Source organism: Pseudonaja textilis, chromosome 3 (assembly GCF_049901715.1).
Source record: "Pseudonaja textilis isolate UNSWEBS1 chromosome 3, rPseTex1.2, whole genome shotgun sequence".
In the NCBI taxonomy this organism is placed as follows: Eukaryota; Metazoa; Chordata; class Lepidosauria; order Squamata; family Elapidae; genus Pseudonaja; species Pseudonaja textilis.
Genome location: NC_141992.1, coordinates 66,443,464 through 66,463,247, shown reverse-complemented (window position 1 = coordinate 66,463,247; position 19,784 = coordinate 66,443,464). Strand labels below are relative to the sequence as shown.

The window sequence follows — 19,784 nt, the reverse complement described above, 5'->3', positions numbered from 1 at the left end:
TGATTTTTTTTCCCCCTGAATTTAGAAAAAACCCTGACATTTTGCAAATGGATTGATAGTAGAAGACAGGACCCTGGTGTGGTGTGCTATGGTCCATGAGGCTGCAAAGAGTCAGAGACAACTTTGCAACTGAGCAATAAAAATGCTGATAATTAGCTAGATTTGTATAAAATTGCACATTAAAAGCATTTCAATATTAAATATTTTATTCACTAGAAATGCTTTCCTGATTTCTAGAGGAATGACGCTTATATGTTGCTGTAAAAGCAAAAAGGCTTGCAATACCTTAAGAGTAGCACACTTATGTCTTAATTTTGTAAATTATGATCCTTTCATTATAAGTTTAGACCAAAGGAAAGATATTTTTATGGTGTGTTTGTGTATGTGTAGATGAACAGAAAAAAGAAATTATGAAATAGTAAAATGATGCACCAGCATTCATGACAATAAAACTGTAATTAGATATGGTAGATTGGCTAGGCTTGCTCAACCCATTAATACAGTAAGGATATCCTTGAAATGAGCTTGAGGTTGGTGAATACTAGAGAACTTGTATCTTTTTGGGTCACTGATACTTCTATATCTAAACAGAAACAAAATGACCAAGAGTGGGTAATAAAGCAGTGGGAATAGCAGTGACTTCCAACTTCCTTCAGGCTTCCCCACTGAATTTTCTTAGGAGAATCTGGCAGGCAGCATTGGATATCTCCCCATTTCAGCAAGTTCTGGTGTTTACTTTTGAGGGTAGATGGGAGTGAGGAATTGCAAGACTGTCTGGGTAACTATCATGGAACTGAAGCAATGGCAGAAATTCAAGAAGGCAGCAGCACTGAAGCAGCCACAACTCCAAATGTCATTCTCTCAGAAGTCATGGGTCTCGGATTATGGACACATTCTGTAATTTAGCCCATTTGAAGGTACTTTGCTTCAAAAATCATTGCTCTTCTGATGTACCATTTCACCCAATAATGGGTCATGACAATCAGAATTTTAGTAGTATATAGATTTGGAGATGTCCACAAAGATTTTTTGACAACAATATTGTGGTTTGCCACTACCTCCTAGATTGGCTTTAAAACAAACTTCCCAATCTACTGTAGTCCTGACAAGTAATACTATTTTTTCCATCAATGTACAACATGGTCCGATCCTGCTTAGTCTCTCCCCACATCAACTACACTGTCAGTTAAGTGCTGTCATTTAGCTAAAGTGTAACATAAAACTGAGCAACTTGTAGTTTGGTTTATTGTTGGAACCCAGTCATCTTGTTTGCAGACAAAATATGAAGTGTTTATTTGAATGCAGCACGCTGTGTAACATTAATCTGGGGTTATGCTTTAGTAATTGTGTGAGTCCAACTACATTCTTGCAATGATGAGCTGGTTAACATACATGGTGTGGAAAGAACTCTTAATCATAACAGTTTGGACAGAACAGGAACCAGGTCCTTGGTTCACATTCAACCTTAGCCCTACCTCATAACCAAAAGCACAATCAGAATAGAACAGAATAACAGAGTTGGAAGGAACCTTGTAGGTCATCTAGTCCAACCTCCTGCCCAAGCAGGAGACCCTACTTATACCATTACTGACAGATGGCAGTCCAGTCTCTTCTTGAAAGCTTCCAGTGATGAAGCTCCCACAACTTCCACTGGTTGATTTGTTCTGTCAGAAAATGTCTCCTTGCTCAGTTTCCATCATTATTCCTTGTCTGGCCTTCAAGTGCTTTGGAAAATGTTGTCAATCTCAAGGAGACGCCCATTTGGAAAAGAGGATGCCTAGCTTTATCTCTCAGATTAGAAAGAGTCCACGTTTCCTTAACAGTCACTCTAACTGGGAACCTTCCCCTTGCGTTTTCCAACGTTTACAGCAAAAGTCACCGGTCGCTGAGAGTTTTACTTCACAAGACCGTCTCTCTGCTCTTCTTGCGCCTCCCAAACGCGGCGACAGTGAGAGCAGCCTGGTCCGCCTTCTTTGCGCGGAAAGGCCGACCAGCCGCGTTTCCCGCCGCCTCGCTGGAATTCAGGCGGGAGAAGAGTCGAGGCGCCCGCGATGTCTGGAGCGCGGAGACGGGGCGCGGGGCACTCCCTGGCGGGCTTCAGGCGGGGAGCAGGGCAGGATGAAGCCAACGCGGCCGCTATTCCCCAGGGCTTGCTTCGGGCGGCTAGAAAGAGCGGCCAGTTAAATCTGTCCGGCCGGGAGTTGACCGAAGATGAGGAGGGCCGGAGCCTAGGTACCCCACCCAAAAGAGCGAAGGTAGATTTAGTTTACGCCTCCTTAAAGAAGGCCGGCCTGCCCTTTGTTCCCAAGCCGGAAGGGCGGGGATTCAGAACCCCAGCCAGGGTGGGGGGGAGACAAAGGGGTCTTTTTCTACCCGATCTACCCGAAAGTGACTGATTCTCCCCCCCGAATTTAGAAAAAAACAAACCCTGACATTTTGTAAATGGATTGATAGTAGAAGACAGGACCCTGGTGTGGTGTGCTATGGTCCATGAGGTTGGAAAGAGTCAGAGACAACTTTGCAACTGAGCAATAAAACTGCTGATAATTAGCTAGATTTGTATAAAATTGCACATTAAAAGCATTAAAATATTAAATATTTTATTCACCAGAAATACTTTCCTGATTTCCAGAGAAATGATGCTTATATGTTGCTGTAAAAGCAAAAAGACTTGCAATACCTTAAGAGTAGCACACTTATGTCTTAATTTTGTAAATTATGGTCCTTTCATTATAAGTTTAGACCAAAGGAAAGATATTTTTTATGGTGTGTTTGTGTATGTGTAGATGAACAGAAAAAAGAAATTATGAAATAGTAAAATGATGCACCAGCGTTAATGACAATAAAACTGTAATTAGATATGGTAGATTGGCTAGGCTTGCTCAACCCATTAATACAGTAAGGATATCCTTGAAATGAGCTTGAGGTTTGGTGAATACTAGAGAACTTGTATCTTTTTGGGTCACTGTTTCAGAGATACTTCTATATCTAAACAGAAACAAAATGACCAAGAGTTGGTATATTATGCATCATTCACGGTCTCATTTGTGCCACCGGGATTTTTCCAGCCGCAGAAGAAAACCGTTTGCCTGTATTGCCTTTATTTTGTTTTCTTGACTTGCTATGTCCTATGGGTTTTGTGCATTTCTAGTTGTTCCGGGAACAAAAACAAAACAGAACAAAAGCAGGTGTTGGTTAAGACGAATTAAAAACTCCTCCTGCAATTCTTGAGCCACCCTGCTGGGGCAATATATAAAGCCTGACTGCATTAGTCAGCTTTATATCGCCCCAGCAGCATTTATATTGCATCACAGCTGAAGAAGCTTCTTGGATGAGAAGCGAAAGGTCTCCAAAGAAAAACCAGGAAGTCCAGTTGCCTCTTAAAAAAGGCCAGTTTTGGAAACTTACTGCGTTAGTGATTTCTTGGGTTTATCTTCCTGGCCTTACAAACCAGTTTTAGAGAGCATGGTTCAGCATCTCATTCCCAGACTCCAGTTTTTCCTCTTCTCCATAAGAGGAAAATAAGTTGTGCCATAAGAGACGCTGCTGTCCTATGCCTCGTTTATACCCATGCAGACTCAGTGGTTCAATTTTGGTTGCAGTCAGCATCCCCCTTAGCCAAAGGGTACCGTCCTCTGTAGTCTGGGCTGTAGGAGAATGAATATAGGTAGTCCTTGACTTAACCACAATTTTGCACCCCAAAATTTCCATTGCTAAGTAAGATAATTATTACGTGAGTTTTGTGCCATTTTACAACCTTTCTTGCCGCAGTTATGACATGAATCACTGCAATTCCTAATTTAGTAACACGGTTGTTAAGTCAATCTGGCTTCCCCATTGACTTTGCTTCAAAAGGTTGCAAAAAGTGATCACGTTGATCCCAAGACACTGCTGTTGCCATAAATACATGCCAGTTGCCAAGCTTCTGAATTTTGATGATGTGACCATGGGGATGCTGCAAAGGTCATAAGTGTGAAAAACGATCACAAGTCACTTTTTTCACTTGCCACTATAATTTCGAATGGTCATTAAACAAATGATTGTATGTTGAGGATTACCTGTGTGGAAACTTAGATTCTACAGCCTGCATTATGCCTAACCTGTTGGTGTTTTGCATAGCACTAATCAGATATTCTGCAGATACGTATCTAATATTTTCCCCTTGAAACTATTTTTAATGTATATTCAGTGACCTTTGGAAAGGGTGGTAGACTATCATTGTCTATGTGGAAGATCAATTTAAATGAGAAAAGGTACCATTTTTCTGCAGCCGAGGTTTTCATGCTGACACTATTACATTGACAGTAGTGGCACCATTTCACCTACTCAAATGTCATTTTGCACACTCCATGGGATACTTCCAGATATTGCAAGCCACAGTCTCTTGTTGCTGGCACTGCCTTTCTCTTACATTGATTCTCATTACATTGATCGGGATATTTGGGAACTGGGATGACATTCACAAGAGTAGTGACAGTTCTTATTTTAATAAGCATGACCAATAAATGATAATTTGATTACTTAATCTGTGTGCAAAAAAAGGTGACCTGGTAAGTTGTTGAAAGACAGTGTATGTTGGAGGTGGGAGGGACTCTTTAGATGTGCCATATGAGTGTACATTTCCTCTGCCCCATTGATTTTGTGAACCGGACTGTATTTTGCCTTGTTTCAGTTCTTCTGGAAGACTTGTGGACCCATGTTTAGAAATAGCCTAAGTGGAAAGTTGTCACTGAAGAGTAAACCGTCACTTAGACAAGTTGAAAAATGGCTAAAGCCTGCAATCCAGGCACCCAACCTCATTGTAAACTGGACACAAAACAATTCGTGTTTGATTTTCCTGCTGAATATGAGACTAAGTGGGAGAGAAAAATAGTCAGTGGAATCACAGATTGCTTGCCTTTCAACCATGCTATGGCAAAGCTGTAAAGGACAGGACCACTCATTACCTTTGTTAGTGAGGCAAACTTGACCTTAACTGTTGGAGGGTGTAAAATAGACTAGCATACTGTTTGCAAACTGCAAAAACTTAATTATTTTGTAATTTGTGGACTTCTGAATAAAATGAGACACTACATCTTTTAAAATTTTAGAAAATGTGTAATTCTTCTCAAAAATAACATCTCTATTCAAAATCCACCAATTTATTCCAAAATCAGTTTTAGAACAGGGGTGGGGAACCATAACTCTTTTGTGACTTGTGGACTTCAACTCTCAGAATTCCTGAGTCAGCCAGAATTCTGGGAGTTGAAGGCCACAAATCATAAAAGGGCCATGGTTCCCCCACCTTTGCTTTACAACGAATGTCAAACTCAAGGCCCAGGGGCCAAATCTGGTCTGTGGGGTGCTTAGATCTGGCGCATGAGGCTGCCCTGGAAATAATAAAGGATTGGCCCACGGTGCCTCTGCCAGCAAAAATGGAGGCTCTCCCGAGCTCCTTTTTCACTGGCAGAGGGTTGTAGGAGGCCATTGCATCCGAAAATGGAGCTCGGAAGCCTGTTCACTGCAGAGCGCTTAGACCACCACAGGCACCCCTGATACATGTGACATCAAGCTGGTCATGCTCACTTGGCCACGCACCACCCCCGCCTCTCTGATGCGGTCCTCAATGAAATCAATTTTGACACCTCTGCTTTAGAAGAATAACCATAATAGAAGATGAACGATTTTTTAAAATGATTTTTTCATATGGACATACTCTATTTTTGTATGCAGTACCTCTACATATATGGCGAATAAATTTGGATACTCCAGAAGAGGCCCACCAAAACCTCTCTTTTACTGGTGCTGATCGCTGGTGGGAGCAAACTGACCTCAACAAACTGATTTTATCTTCTAACAAACTGCAGTGTCTTTCTGATGATATCAAACTTTTACCTGCCCTCACTGTGCTTGATGTGAGTAAAATAAATGATGAATGACGGTTACTTTTATGTTACTAATTGTGCATTGATCACTATTGGGGGAAAAGATCTTCTGGTCTGCAAACCTAGTTTTGTTGAATGATGTATTTTTGAGGAACGTATAAAGATCTCTCTGTCGATTCTTTTTCCTCTTTCTCTGTCTCTTGGATATATACACACACTCCTGTAGAATGAAGAGTTGAGAGCTTCTCTTGAACAGAGTAACCCTAGTTCAAACTCTTGTCCAATTTGTTACTTGATCTTAAATCACTGATTTCATTCACATAATGTTGTGAAGTTAGAATGATGGCCTTCTGACTGAAAAATCCTTAGCCTGTCGTCCTTGTGTAATACAGTTGTCTTTTTTTCTCATAATTCTGAACATTGAGGAACCTTTGATATCTGAAATAAAAATGTTCCTGTATTTTAAAACTATTAAATACAAGGTGCGGAAGTCTTGGAAAAGGCTTTGCCTCATATTTCCATTGCTGGTTCTTTAGAAATCTGAATATATATACCAAACAATTTAGCAAGAACTTTATTGTAATAACCTTAAGCCAAAACATACAAACCATCCATATGAAAACCCTCCTCAGTGTAAAGATGGCTTTTCTTCCTTGTCTTTTACTCTTCTTCCTCCTTCCCATAATTTGTCATCATTTTCATCATTTGATGAAATGACAAAAATAAGAAGCACAAACTGTTTAATTTAGTGCAGTTTGCAATGGATATAATAATTTTAATTTTCAAAGTCCACTTTTTTGCACATTTGAGCATTTAATATATCATATTTTAGCAAAAAAGAAGTTCTAACAATTTCGTATTACTTTTAGGTGCATGATAATCAACTCACGTCTCTCCCTTCTGCTATAGGATCACTAGAAAATCTTCAGAAACTTAATTTGAGGTAAAAATATCTCTAAGCTTGGAACTTGAAGTGTGGGATAGAGGCTATCACTTGGCTGCGTTGAGTGATGGTGTGGCTTTTTTTGGCTGCTATTTTTTTATATTTATATGTATTATTATTTTAATATTGTAAGCCACCCAGAGTATTGTGTAAGATTGGCAACTATATAAATCCAATAAGAAAGTAGCCTAGTTTTCACCTGGAAGCTAAAACAGGCCTTTGGCAGCTGGTAGAAATTAGATTAGAGGGGAAAAAAATCAAAGTACACCCTTTACTTAAGAAATGAAGTGTGTAATAACAGCAGTATAGCTGCTCTTAAATTGCTCAGTTTTTGAAATCTTGAATATTTTTCATTGTTAAGAAATTATTATATAAGTACTTGCAGGCTTTGACATTTTGCTTTAATTGAGAATTTGATTTGAAAAAATTAATAAATCCTGGATGTAAAGAATATTATTACTTCTGTTATATAATTCCTGAATTGTAAGCCACCGACTAGTTCTAGGATTGCATGATTTTTACTTCTTATCCTACTAGAAAAAAATAATTACACAATAGGAAGATTAGTTAAGGCAACAGTAGTTCAAACAAGCAAAGGTAATTCATATTGTAGTTATTTATTAAACTGAATAGCAGACCAATTGTATAGTAATGCAGCCCTTCACAATTCCTGTTTTATCAATAGTCATAATAAACTGCAAGAGATACCAGAAGAGCTTACTCAGCTAAAACACTTGAGGAGCCTGCTTCTGCAGCACAACGAATTGTATCACCTGCCTGATGAATTCGGACAACTTGTCAGTTTGGAAGAGTTGGTAAGCAGAAGCTGATGGTTTCTGACTTTCTCTTTTGGTTGTAGTTGATACTGTTTTAATTTATTTGTTACTCATAGACTAAGTACAGTACATTTCTAGGACTTGAAGTAGGTGACCCCCAAGTATGGGTAGTCCTCAACTGACAGTTCATTTAGTAACTGTTCAAAATTACACTGGCACTGAAAAAAGTGCCTTATGACCGCTTTTCACACTAATGACCATTGCAGCATCACATGATCAATTTAGATGCTTGGCAACCGACTCATATTTATGACGGTTGCAGTGTTGCGGAGTCACCTTTTGCGACCTTCTGACAAGCAAAGTCACTGGGGAAGCCAGATTCATTTAACAACCATGTTACTAACTTAACAACTGCAGTGATTCATTTAACAACTCTGGCAAGCAAGGTCGTAACATTGGGCAAAATTCACTTAACAACTCTCACTTAGCAACACAAATTGTGATTGTAAATTGAGGACTACCTGTAAAGGGGAGGGGAAAAAAGCAGTCAATTCCGACAATTTCCCTAAGAATGAGACCCTGCAGGAGAGCATCTGTGCAAGAAAAAGCAGTGGAAGTTTTAAAAAGAGGAGTCAAAAATCCCCATCCTGTTTCTCTCAGGCTCCACACAAGTTTATATTATTGTTATTGGTTGCACAGTCAGCCAGATGTTTAGGCTGGATTTGGCCCTTGGCATTTTTATCAATCTTCCCAAAGATCTGGCATAGGCATATATTGTTGCATCATGTTCACGATATTGTAATAAATGTAAGCTCTTCCAAGTAAGGCTGCCTTTTGTAATTGACTGGTGGTGGTTTGTCAATTATTATTAATATGGTTTGTCACACAATCAGCCAGATGTTTAGACTGGATTAGCATTTTTATTCACTTCTCCAAGGACCTGGGATAGCAGATGTTCTTGTTTGATGGCATTAAGGATATTGTTATAGAATGTAAACTTATTATGATCCATTGGCTCTCGGTCCTTATAAATGGAAGAATTAGCTATATAACGTTATTGGAGGATTTGGGTGACATAGAATGCATACAGGATACATCAAATTTCCGTCTTTGTCTTGAGAACAGAGAAGGAATCTGACGTTAGTGGAAGAGGTTCAACGTCAAATCTCTCTTCAGTGATGATATTCAAGTGATGTACCTCTCTAGCGTTGAGTTTCAGACAGATACAGTATCTAGTAGCTCAGAGGAGGTTTGCATACATATTCTCCAGTCATGCTCTCTAAACATAGAAACGGTAAAAATGATCTCTCAAGCTGGAAATGAAATGAAAGGAATCGATTTGCTTCTGTGTGGCTCATGAATCTAATAGGTAGGATAGGCCAAAGTTTTGATGTCAGAACTCAAAATGGAAGGTAGAATTGTGCTAACCAATTTGTTTTCAGCTAACCCAGATCTACATTTCTTAAACAGGTTGTAAATTACAACTTATGTTTTCTCACATAGCTAAGATTCAGAATAAGTAAAATATGGTTTTCTTTCCTTTCTTTCTTTAGGATATCTCTAATAATCATATCTCTGGTATCCCTACAAGTTTTGCTTTCCTTATAAACTTGGTGCGTCTCAATTTAGGTTCTAATCAATTAATGAATCTTCCAACAGAAATCAGTGCAATGAAAAGTAAGGGCCTATTGAGTTATATTTAATTATTGCTTTATTTTTATTATCTAATTTTCCAGTTTCTAAAAGAGGTTTTCTAAAATATTGTCAGCAGCTTTTCTTTTCCTTTTAAAGAATTTTGTTTTAATGTAAATGAAAAGAGAGCATGCTGAATCCCAACAGTATTTCTATAACCTTGCATTTAGCACTGTTACTGAAGAAGCCATATTTGTAACATGCCATACATACATTTGAGACTTTCTTCTTATTGATCTTTCTTAAATTAAACATTTATTCGGTTTCTGGAGATAGCATATTGAAAACCTGTATGGTTATGCTCTTTAATAAACCATCATGATTATTTTGGTACAGATGATGCAAGTTCTTTCTCTATCTGCTCTCTTCGTCTAGATTTAAGAAAACTGGATTGCACTAAGAATTTCCTGGAAAATATACCTCCTGAACTGGGCAGTATGGTTTCACTAGAACAACTCTATCTCAGGAGAAATAAGTTGTGCTCCTTGCCAGATTTTCATTCATGTACATATTTAAAGGTAGGATTTGTTTTCTTTCAGAGTTTTGGCCTATTAACACATACCGGGGATTTGAATTGAATCCAGCAGTTTTTATCAAAATGAAAATATCTGTGTCACAATGTCACTGCAGCAATTCCAACTTTTATATAGCTACGTGCACTATTGAGATAAGCATTTTGTCATTTGCCTTCTTCACAGATATCCATAGCAAACAATAGTTATATATAATGGTAAAATGGAGCTAAGCTTAATTGTTAATATAGCTATCTATTGAAGTGGCATTTTAATAAATTTTTTCTTTAATAACAATAATGAACAATATTCATTAGAAGCTGTCTATATATAATGCATATAATGTTTTCAGATACCGTGTTTTAAAGAAATGAGGAATGCATTTATATAGTACAATGTATGAATACATGGCTGGTCCGATTGCAATGGTGCTTATAATTAATTGATCACATTTACAAGTTGTAACTGCAACCTACTTTCAGAATATGGGTAGATTTTTTAAAAAAATGAGATTATGAGATTGTAATTATACCAGTATTTGTGGAAGAACAGGTGTGATTTAGTTCACAATAATCTATATGTCTTTAATGCTTGTAATATTACAATCCTATATCACATTTAAGGAACTCTGGATTAAAATATTGTTTATTATTGCTTTTAAACATATACAATTACAAAAAATGTATTGACATATTCTCCTTTTTAGACAACTTTATTTTAATAGATGTAAGAACAATGTTTTTTTTTTCCTAGGAATTGCATGTTGGTGAAAATCAGATTGAAGTATTAAGAGCTGAACAATTGAAGTATCTGAATTCCTTGTGTGTGTTGGAACTAAGAGATAATAAGTTGAAATCATTGCCTGATGAAATCACTCTGTTACAGGGATTAGAACGGCTAGACTTATCCAACAATGATATTAGCAAGTAGGAAGCATATTTATTATTTTACTTGTGAAAGGAGTAACATATGTTAATTCATTTCAAAACCACATTTTTGCCTTTGGAAAGTGTGTTATTCATGAAATTGTAAAAATAAGAGCCTTTTCTAATAATGAAGTTAAAAATAATGAACGGTGAAAATAATTATATTGCATTTACTTGTTTTGATGGATACAATCTCTGAAATAACCTCTTTATGTTATCAGTCTTCCTTGTAAACTAGGAAACCTTTCTCAGTTGAAATTTTTAGCTCTGGAAGGAAATCCTTTAAGAGCAATCCGAAGGGATATTCTACAAGTAAGTATACATACCATGTTACTTATTTTGGATCCTTGACAATCGTAAGATAAACTACTTATGCTTTTAATTCTTTCATTTTAGAAAGGAACACAAGAAATCCTGAAATACCTTAGAAGCAAAATACAAGGTAAATAATTTATTTAAAAGTAAAAAATTATAGTTGAGACTTTGGAATATCTGTTTCTCATTTGTTGGGAAATGTTTTAGTAATTTTAACAGTAATGTGTATTTTTATTTTGGAATATATAAGTGCCAAGTAAACATGCAGCCTTCCTGGATGATGGAGTAAAATGTTGTGAACATTACAGATCACTTATTTATTGAAATATCCTTTTACTAGTAGAACCGAGTCAGTAGTTTTAAAGATTTTTCAAAGAACAATTCCAAATATTTTCCAGGGATGCTATATTTAGAACAGACCTAAATTTGGAGTGGGGGGAAATTAACCCCTTGTGTGACAATTACTTTTGGTGATGGACAATCTCAAAAGTGAGAACAAGTGTATTTACTCTACACTTGGTTCTGTCTACAACTATTCAATGCTAGGAATCTTCCAGTCCATTTAATTGAACAAGCTTGATTTTTTTGAATGCATGCATCCAAAGTGAAAAATATTTAAGGTTGAATATTTTAATCTTTTATGTTAAATACAGACTAACCTTATTGGTAAAATTTGAAATCTTAATAGATTTTACGTGTCAGATTTTATGTGAACCTACTTTTTTTGGTAGATGATGAAATAATTAACCCAAATGGAGAATTTCCCATGACAGCAATGACTTTGCCAAGTCAGTCCAAAATTAATATGCATGCTATTACTGTGCTGAAGACATTAGATTATAGGTAGGAATATTTTAATTTTATATGAACCAGATTTTTCTATACCTCCTTTCCTCTGGAATGTCTTTCACCTAAAACTGAATAAATCAATCTCTTTGCTGAAAACTTGAAATCCTTTAAAACAGATTTTGATATATATATAACTATGGCCTTGTACAAATACATATGCAACATTTGTTAATTATTTAAATTTTTAGTTTAATATTTCTATTGTGTCAGGGTTTTTTTAGCTATAAACCACCTTAAGAAAATGTTACAAGTATAAAAACACAATAAAAATAAACAAATTTATTAACGTATTCAGTGGGTGGGTGTGTACCCAAATCTTCTTGAACTATAATACTGTTTTAATTTGTTTAGAACTATCTATGAATCCACCCATTTTGGTTTATAGAATATAACCCCTGGAATCAATCATTGACTTAATTTAAAAAAACATGGTTTTCAAAAACTGTGTCTTGAGATGAATGTTTGAGCCCAATCAATAGCCCCTAAGTCCCTTATATCAGGAAATTTCTTATTTATACTTGAATGAAAGAAATATGACAATTCATCTTTGTTACATGAATTGTATTTTTATTTAAATCATTGATATTGAGGTCAAGTGCTTTGTCAAGCAAGTATCATTGCAAAAACTAGATAAATCAGCCCAATGTTAGTTGTGATATAAATTGCTGCAAATTAGATAAATCAAAACATAAATTTGGTCTGTTGTATGCAAGGTTTATTCTAGTTGGTCTGGCACAACAGAAGGTTTAAAAAAAGAATGATTTTATCATTAATGTATGACATGTTGAACTTTTAATGTGTTTTTATAACATTCCAATGAAACAATGTGTAGAGCAAACAAGACTGATCATCTTTATCCTTTCAAACAAGATAACTTTTTAAAATACTGTATAGTGAGAAACAGGCCGTTGTAATACCGGATGAAGTTCTGAATGCGGTTGGAGACAATCCAGTCAGTAATGTAAACTTCAGCAAGAATAATCTGACTGAAATCCCAGCAAGGTACTACGTATTTATAGTTTTTAACATCGCTCTCATTGTAAAGAAAATTTACAGGTAGCTCTCGCTTAATGACCCTAATTGGGAGCGGAATTTCCATTACTAAGCGATGCAGTTGTTAGGCAAAATATTGCATGACCACATATCTACACCTCTTAGCAATGGCAGTTCTATAATCCCGGTTGTGATTGTTAGGCAAGAACCATGTCATCATAAAGCAAGAACATCATGCTTCTACCCTATTTTGCAGTGCTCACCCTTACTACAACTCTTCCACCTGCCTGTCTGCCCCCTGCCATCTCTGCCCTTTTGGCCGACTCACACTATGCACCCTGCATTCTGCCCTGTATTTTGCCAAACATGCCACTCTATGTTTCCTTGGTCCTGTTGCCCTGCTCTCCACTGCCGCTGCCTTCCCCACTACTCTGCACCACACCCTGTAGCTCTATTTTCCTGCACTACACGGTCCCTGCCACCCTACGCTACATCCCCACCTCTGTACTTCATCCCTGCTGCTTACCGTATCCTACACTCCCATTGTCCCCAACACCCTACGGTCTGCCACCTGCCTGCTCTCACTGCTTTGTGCTCTACCCTGTACCCCATTACCTTGCATTTAATCACACTTAATATTATAAGTGCCTGGTTTCTATAGCTTTCTGTCTCACTTTGGGATGAAATAGAGGCTTTCAGATTTGTTTTTTTTTCTAGTGTTTCTTAACAATTGCCCATGTTCTTTTCTCAAATAGTGTTTGTTTTACTTTGTTTTACTTTGGATTACATTTTCACTGTGAAATATAGGTTGGTTAAAAATAATTCACAAAAGTTTAATTGCATTATTATCAATATTTTTTAAAACAGCTCCAAATAATGCAGATCCTAACGACTTCAATTAAATTGCTTGCTTATTTATTTACACTTACTTACTTACTTATTTATTTATTTATTTTTACCATTTCTCCAGGATTGTGGAACTAAAAGAATCTGTGAGTGATATTAATTTGAGTTTCAATAAGCTGTCTTCTGTTTCACTGGAGCTATGTATGCTTCATAGACTGACACATTTGGAACTCAGGTAAGCAATTCCTGAAAAATTTAAAAGCTGCATTTAAATTATACCTGTAAGGTTTTGTTTTCTCCCCAAATGCAAAAAATATTGAAAGGTTATCTAAGAACACAATTTAGAAGTGTCAGAGTAGGATAAAACCAATTCAGAGGAGTCTCAAAGGATCCTGAAAATACAGTGGAACCTTGGGTCGCAAACATTTCTGTTCGCGACCAAATTGGGTAACAACCAGTATTTTTGCTTCTGTTTTGCTTCTGGTTGCGAACAGATCTTCGGGTGGTGACCAGGCAAGCCCGAAAATTGCCATGACTATTTTCCCTGCCGTGGTGATTTCCCCTTTGGCGCCAATTTTTTTTGGTCCGCACATGCGCAGACAGTCGTGCTTCCAGTTACGACCAAATTGGGTTGTGACTGTAGTCCTGGAACGGATTACAGCCGTGACCCAAGGTTCCACTGTAAACCTTTGTCTCAAAATCGCCAGTATTATCAGGTAGGAATCTTTCAAAGGCTCAGCTTCAGTGAGATTACAGAATTGTGGTTTTGTGATCCCCGATAAAGTATCTTGGTTGCCTGAAAATTATTATGAATGGAAACCCCTTTCAGACACTCCCTCTTAATATGGGGACAAGGCGTATTTTATTCTTATGAATCTGACTAATGTTGACTCAGGTATGGTTGAAGTCCAAAATTATATGATATTGCAGTATGTAAGGTTTGTGATTAGGAGTGGGGAATTAGGTCTAGTTTACCTTCAGCCATGGAATCTTACTGGTTGACTTGGGGCCAGCTGCACTCTCTTCTACTATATAGGTTCGTTACAGGGTAAAAATATAAGTTTTGTATGATGCTTAGATAAAAGTACATGCCAAGTAAACATACTAATGCTGATGGCAATAATTTCCTTAAAATCAAGAGGAGAAATTAGGCCATAGTTTGCATAATTTGAGACCCATTTATTTATGTCTATTTCCTATGATCATGTAGAGTAGATACAAATAGAAAGGAGCCCTTTGAAATTAGCCAGTATTTCTTAATCTTGGCAACTTGATGTTGTATGGATTTTAACTTCCAGAAATTTGCTAGTTGGAAAAATTCTGGGAGTTGATGTTCCCAAGTCTTCAAGTTGCCATAGTTGAGAAAAATTGAATTAGGAGTAATACTCAATCTTACTAGCTAGAAGTTCCTAACATGTTTTGAGAAAAGCAGTTCTCCTATTGTTTGACCCCAGAACTACCTTCCTTTCAAACTCAGGTATATTTATTTATGTTTGATGGGAAACATAATTTTATGTATGTTTTATATTACATAATTAAATTTAAATATTGACATACAATAAAAAGGGATTATTTTCTGTTTGACAATTTAGAAATAACATTTTGACATCTCTGCCAGATGAAATGGAAGCATTGACAAAACTACGGATAATAAATATTGCCTTTAACAGGTAAGTGCTCTTACAGTCTCTTCATGTGGTATTATGTGGCACTGCTATTTGTATTTTGGAGAGCATTGTGCATGTATGTCACCCAACAAGTCTGATGTACAAATAGAGTCAACACAGGAAACTTTAGGGAGATTTCATATTTAAAAAGCCATCTTCTGACTGGAAATGTCTGACCATGGATGTCAGAATGTTCCCTTCTGCGCTATTCTGCAATAATTTAATATTACTTCACATAGAAATTGATTGGCTTGGGACATTTATAGAATAGTTAGCATGCAATTTGTTTGTCATTCAAGGATGAATTATACATAAAAAACATTAGTTAAAGTAACATCTTCTCCCATAAGCATTTCTATGTAAAAATTACCCAATGGTAATAAATAAATAAAGGTCAATAAATAAATAAATAAAATAAAATAAATACAATGGGTAGGATCCAAGCAGTTTTTCAGTATACAAAATTATTTTTTAAAAGACTATTATCACCTGAAATCACAGCTGGAGTTTTACCATTAAAAATAATTATTTGTATTTTATTCTACATAATTAAGGTTTTTATAAATTGCATGTGTTTAGAGTTTATAGTAATGTCATCATTCAACATGTTTTTCAAACTATTTGAAAGAACAGTTTGTCATGTTTACTCTCTGGTGTGATCACAAGAATGTAAGAGTATTTTGTTGGTTCTGTTTCCATGGATTTTTTTCCCCTTCAGTATAATCAAATTATTTCAACTTACCTATTTATTAATGAAATGTGTATTAATTTTTATAGATTTAAAATATTTCCATATGTCCTCTATCGTATCGTGACTCTTGAAGCCATCCTTCTTGGAAATAATCAGATTGGATCCCTAGATCCTCAACAGTTAAAGAAGATGGAAAAGCTCAGTACTCTAGATCTTCAAAACAATGATCTCCTACAGATTCCACCAGAACTTGGGAATTGTGACAATCTCAGGTGACCACATGTGCTTTGAGTGTTTCTAAACATCATATTTATTTAACCAAAATACTGTGCGGAAGCATTGCAAACATTTATTGCAGCTTTCGTAAGGGGGTTACTGCTATATTGATGTCTGTTGAACTGATTTGCTTTTATTTTTTTAAATATGTATTATATAGTGATTTGTGGATATGGAGCATCAGAGAATATTTTGTTCCTTAGGATGGTTTACATCATTTTCAGTTAGGAGCACTTCGCCATGTGTTCCTATTTTTACTTACTAATTTGTTCAGTTTGTTTAAGTAAGTTCAATTGTCAGCTGTCAATCTGAGCAGCTGAGCAGAGTTAAAAACACAATAAACAATAAAAATGATATAAAAACAAGAACCCTATTAAAATACATTGAAACAATAAAAAGCTATTAAAAATCATAAAAAACATAAAAAACATACTCTACAGGAGAGTGAAAACAATCTCACTCAACAGCATAGCTATTTTGCCAGCTCCACATCACTCCTGCCTGTTCCCCAGGCAACACGGCCTTCTGCTGGATCTAATTAGGCAAGTAGATAAAATGGGGGGCTCAAATAAATTGGCCCCATGCCACATAAGGGCTTTAGAGGATGTTATGAGCAACTTGAACTGAACTGGGAAGCAGACTGCTAACCAATGCAGCTCACAGAGCAGAAGTGTAATGTGCACTGATCTAAGTGTGCATATAACTACCCACACCACACTTTGTAGCGGCTGAAGCTTATGGATTGTCTTCAAGAGCAACCCCATATTGAGCGGATTACAGCGATCCATGTGAAAGTGACCAGGACATGAATGACTGAGAGTAGAGCATTCTGATCCAGTAGATTTATGCCCTATCAAGCTAAGTAAATTCTTGCATATCATATATACTGAGTTCAATTTAATAAAATCCTCAGAATCAATTTATCAGAAAGGTCAGGTCTAAATAAATCGAATTCTTCTTTCTCCTGTGGGGAGTGAAGGAGACAGTGCACACTCAGTCGTCTGACGTTTCCAAATCTTGACTATGCAATTAATTACCTAAAGTAAAGCAGATCAGCTTTAAATTAAATAAACTGATAATTATTTCTCGGAATTCTAATAAGCCCTAAGGAAGGTTTAACTTATGCTTTCAATGTGTAGATCTTGTTTCAAGAATTTAGAATGGATTAGGGCTTCTTTAATGTAGTAGGTTTCTCTTGCAAGTTGCATCTAGTAGCAAAGCTTGTAAGAAAATCCAATCAATCAAAATATGAAACTGATTTCAGCTCTGCCTTGAGATAGAAAGTAGACTTTAAAGAGAGATTCTGTGAGGACATTATTTCAAGGGTAAGCCTGTAGAAGAGAAACAGACATTTTAATAAGTGGCAGAAGTATTACTGGAAGGTAAATAGATTATATATACAATATTGCTGTTGAATGTTTGTTTAATCTAGCAAAATCCTCATGCGAATGGAAGCATTTTGACGATGTTGATTCAGCTTTCTGCAGTTTGAACCAGAGGAGTCTCCATGGATTTCCTCACTCCCTCTGAATGTTTCTGTATTCTTATAGACTCTGCACCTGAATGAACAGCAGTTCTAATTGGTTTTTCTCTTTCTCTTAGAGTACTTTTACTGGAAGGTAACCCTTTCCGAACTCCCCGTGCAGCTATTCTGGCTAAGGGAACAGCTGCTGTGCTTGAGTATCTGAGAAGCAGGATTCCTACTGTTGCTGCTGATATGAACTAAAAAGTGTGCAACATCTTACTTTCTGAAGAACGAAGATCATGGCGTTTGTTGTTGGGAAACTTACCTTGAAAATGCGTATGCTAGGATGTTGCTTCTAGGGTTCTCAAAGGATTTTAGCCTACCAGCAGGCAACTCAGGCTGTTCTTGGGGCTATACTTGTATGGCATATATTACCCAGCAAAAGCAAATAGTTGCTTATGATCTTCTCTCCTTTCAACATATATATCTGGTATGGCCATGTTTTAATTTTATATTTGATACTTCTCAGTTGTTTAGAATTCTGTTTATATGTTTTAAGCGCCCCCAAAATGTGTTTGCCATTCATGTATACAATGTTAAGGCTTTGGTCCGAAGGCTGTTATAGAAGAAGTATAAACTAAATATTTGGTTGCCATTTGTGTTTTGGTACATGAATGTAATATGTATTTTAAAATCAGATTAAATTTCAAAAATAGCATTTATACACATTTACAAATGCAAAAAAACATACAAAACATTACAATACAGAGTATCACAAATATTAGGAAATAGTACCTTAATCCAAGTTTAATCCAATTCACAACTTTGGGGCTGATAGGCTCTCATGGTTTTTGTGGATTTCACAGGCATCATTGCAAATATTAGTTTTGTAGGAAGCAAACTGGTAAGGTTCTGTTTTGTTCTATTAATTCTTTCATTTCTCCCCCTTACATATTACATTGTAAATACTCTCTTCAAATGTGTTCCTTCTATTCTGTCCTTTTGTAGGTTTGTTTCTTAATTGGAAAGATAAACATACTTATTTCATTGTGGTATCGTACTGGCTTGCTTTCAGATTATTTTATTCTGATACAAATTCCCCGTTTGAGTGAGGATTCCTGCCAAATTCCAGTCCTGAAATATTAAGTAAACAGTGTTTCTTGATGAATTGTTCTGTTGAATCAGCAGTGTTAAGACTGAGGTTTTAATTCCTTGTATAATACTATACTGTCTGTTCAGCGATATATGGAATTATTTGTTGGATGCTGACAAGTACTGAGGGTGCAAAAGCTGCAATCCTAATTGAATACAAGCTTAAAAAACAGCTGGTTCTAACTCAGACATGGGCAACTGTGGCCCCTTTACAACCTGTGGATTTAGATTCCCAGAATTCCTGAGCCAGGAATGGCTGCTGGCTCAGGAATTCTGGGAAATGAAATCCACAGGTCATAAAGGGGCCACAGTTGGCCACCCTGGTCTAGCTTCCACCCATACAACATCACTTCTGCCTACCCCAATCAGCTGTTCCAGTAAGGAGTGTTTTTTTTCCAGAATGTTGACATTAGATGCTGGCCAGTGATACACTAAATGAAGGACTATTTTAAAGACAGGAAATGTGCTGATTAGAGGTAAACAGGGTGCTATAGCATCTTCTAGACGTTTGCTTTTGTCTATATAATAAAATGTTTTGGGTTTTCTAAATATGCTGGGATCAATTCTTACAGATCAAAGAGATGCTTCTGGACATAAGTTGTAATCTCCAACAAGTATGCTTAAGTGCTCCGGTGTGAAGCTGTAGACACTGACTTTTTCAGCAGCTGGGAAGTTAAGGATAGCATAAAGGCTACACCAGTGCATTAAAATGTGTGTATGTGTTAGAGAGAGAGAGAGAGAGAGATTCCACATATACCCAGCTCTGCCAGATGCATTCCACCCTGTATGAACTTTAGCTACAACAGGATCATCAACA

General features: G+C 36.6%; 1 protein-coding gene across 1 annotated transcript; it reads left to right on the top strand.

The window, feature by feature from the left end:
• The first annotated feature begins 1,188 nt into the window (after positions 1-1,188).
• LRRC40 (leucine rich repeat containing 40) lies at positions 1,189-19,516 on the top strand. The gene is made up of 15 exons (XM_087930020.1): positions 1,189-2,211; positions 5,713-5,894; positions 6,734-6,807; positions 7,493-7,622; positions 9,137-9,260; positions 9,651-9,793; positions 10,541-10,713; positions 10,935-11,025; positions 11,110-11,155; positions 11,760-11,871; positions 12,772-12,879; positions 13,841-13,951; positions 15,309-15,386; positions 16,161-16,346; positions 17,953-19,516. Exons 1-15 carry the CDS (start codon positions 2,052-2,054, stop codon positions 18,074-18,076), a joined length of 1,842 nt encoding a protein of 613 aa, XP_087786146.1. The 5' UTR covers positions 1,189-2,051; the 3' UTR covers positions 18,077-19,516.
• Positions 19,517-19,784: the final 268 nt, after the last annotated feature.

Coding starts and splice junctions, on each gene's coding strand:
- LRRC40 (XM_087930020.1), top strand. CDS start 2,052: ATGTCTGGAGCGCGGAGACGGGGCGCGGGGCACTCCCTGGCGGGCTTC. Junction 9,794..10,540: donor ATTCATGTACATATTTAAAG/GTAGGATTTGTT, acceptor TTTTTTTCCTAG/GAATTGCATGTTGGTGAAAA. Junction 16,347..17,952: donor GGGAATTGTGACAATCTCAG/GTGACCACATGT, acceptor TCTTTCTCTTAG/AGTACTTTTACTGGAAGGTA.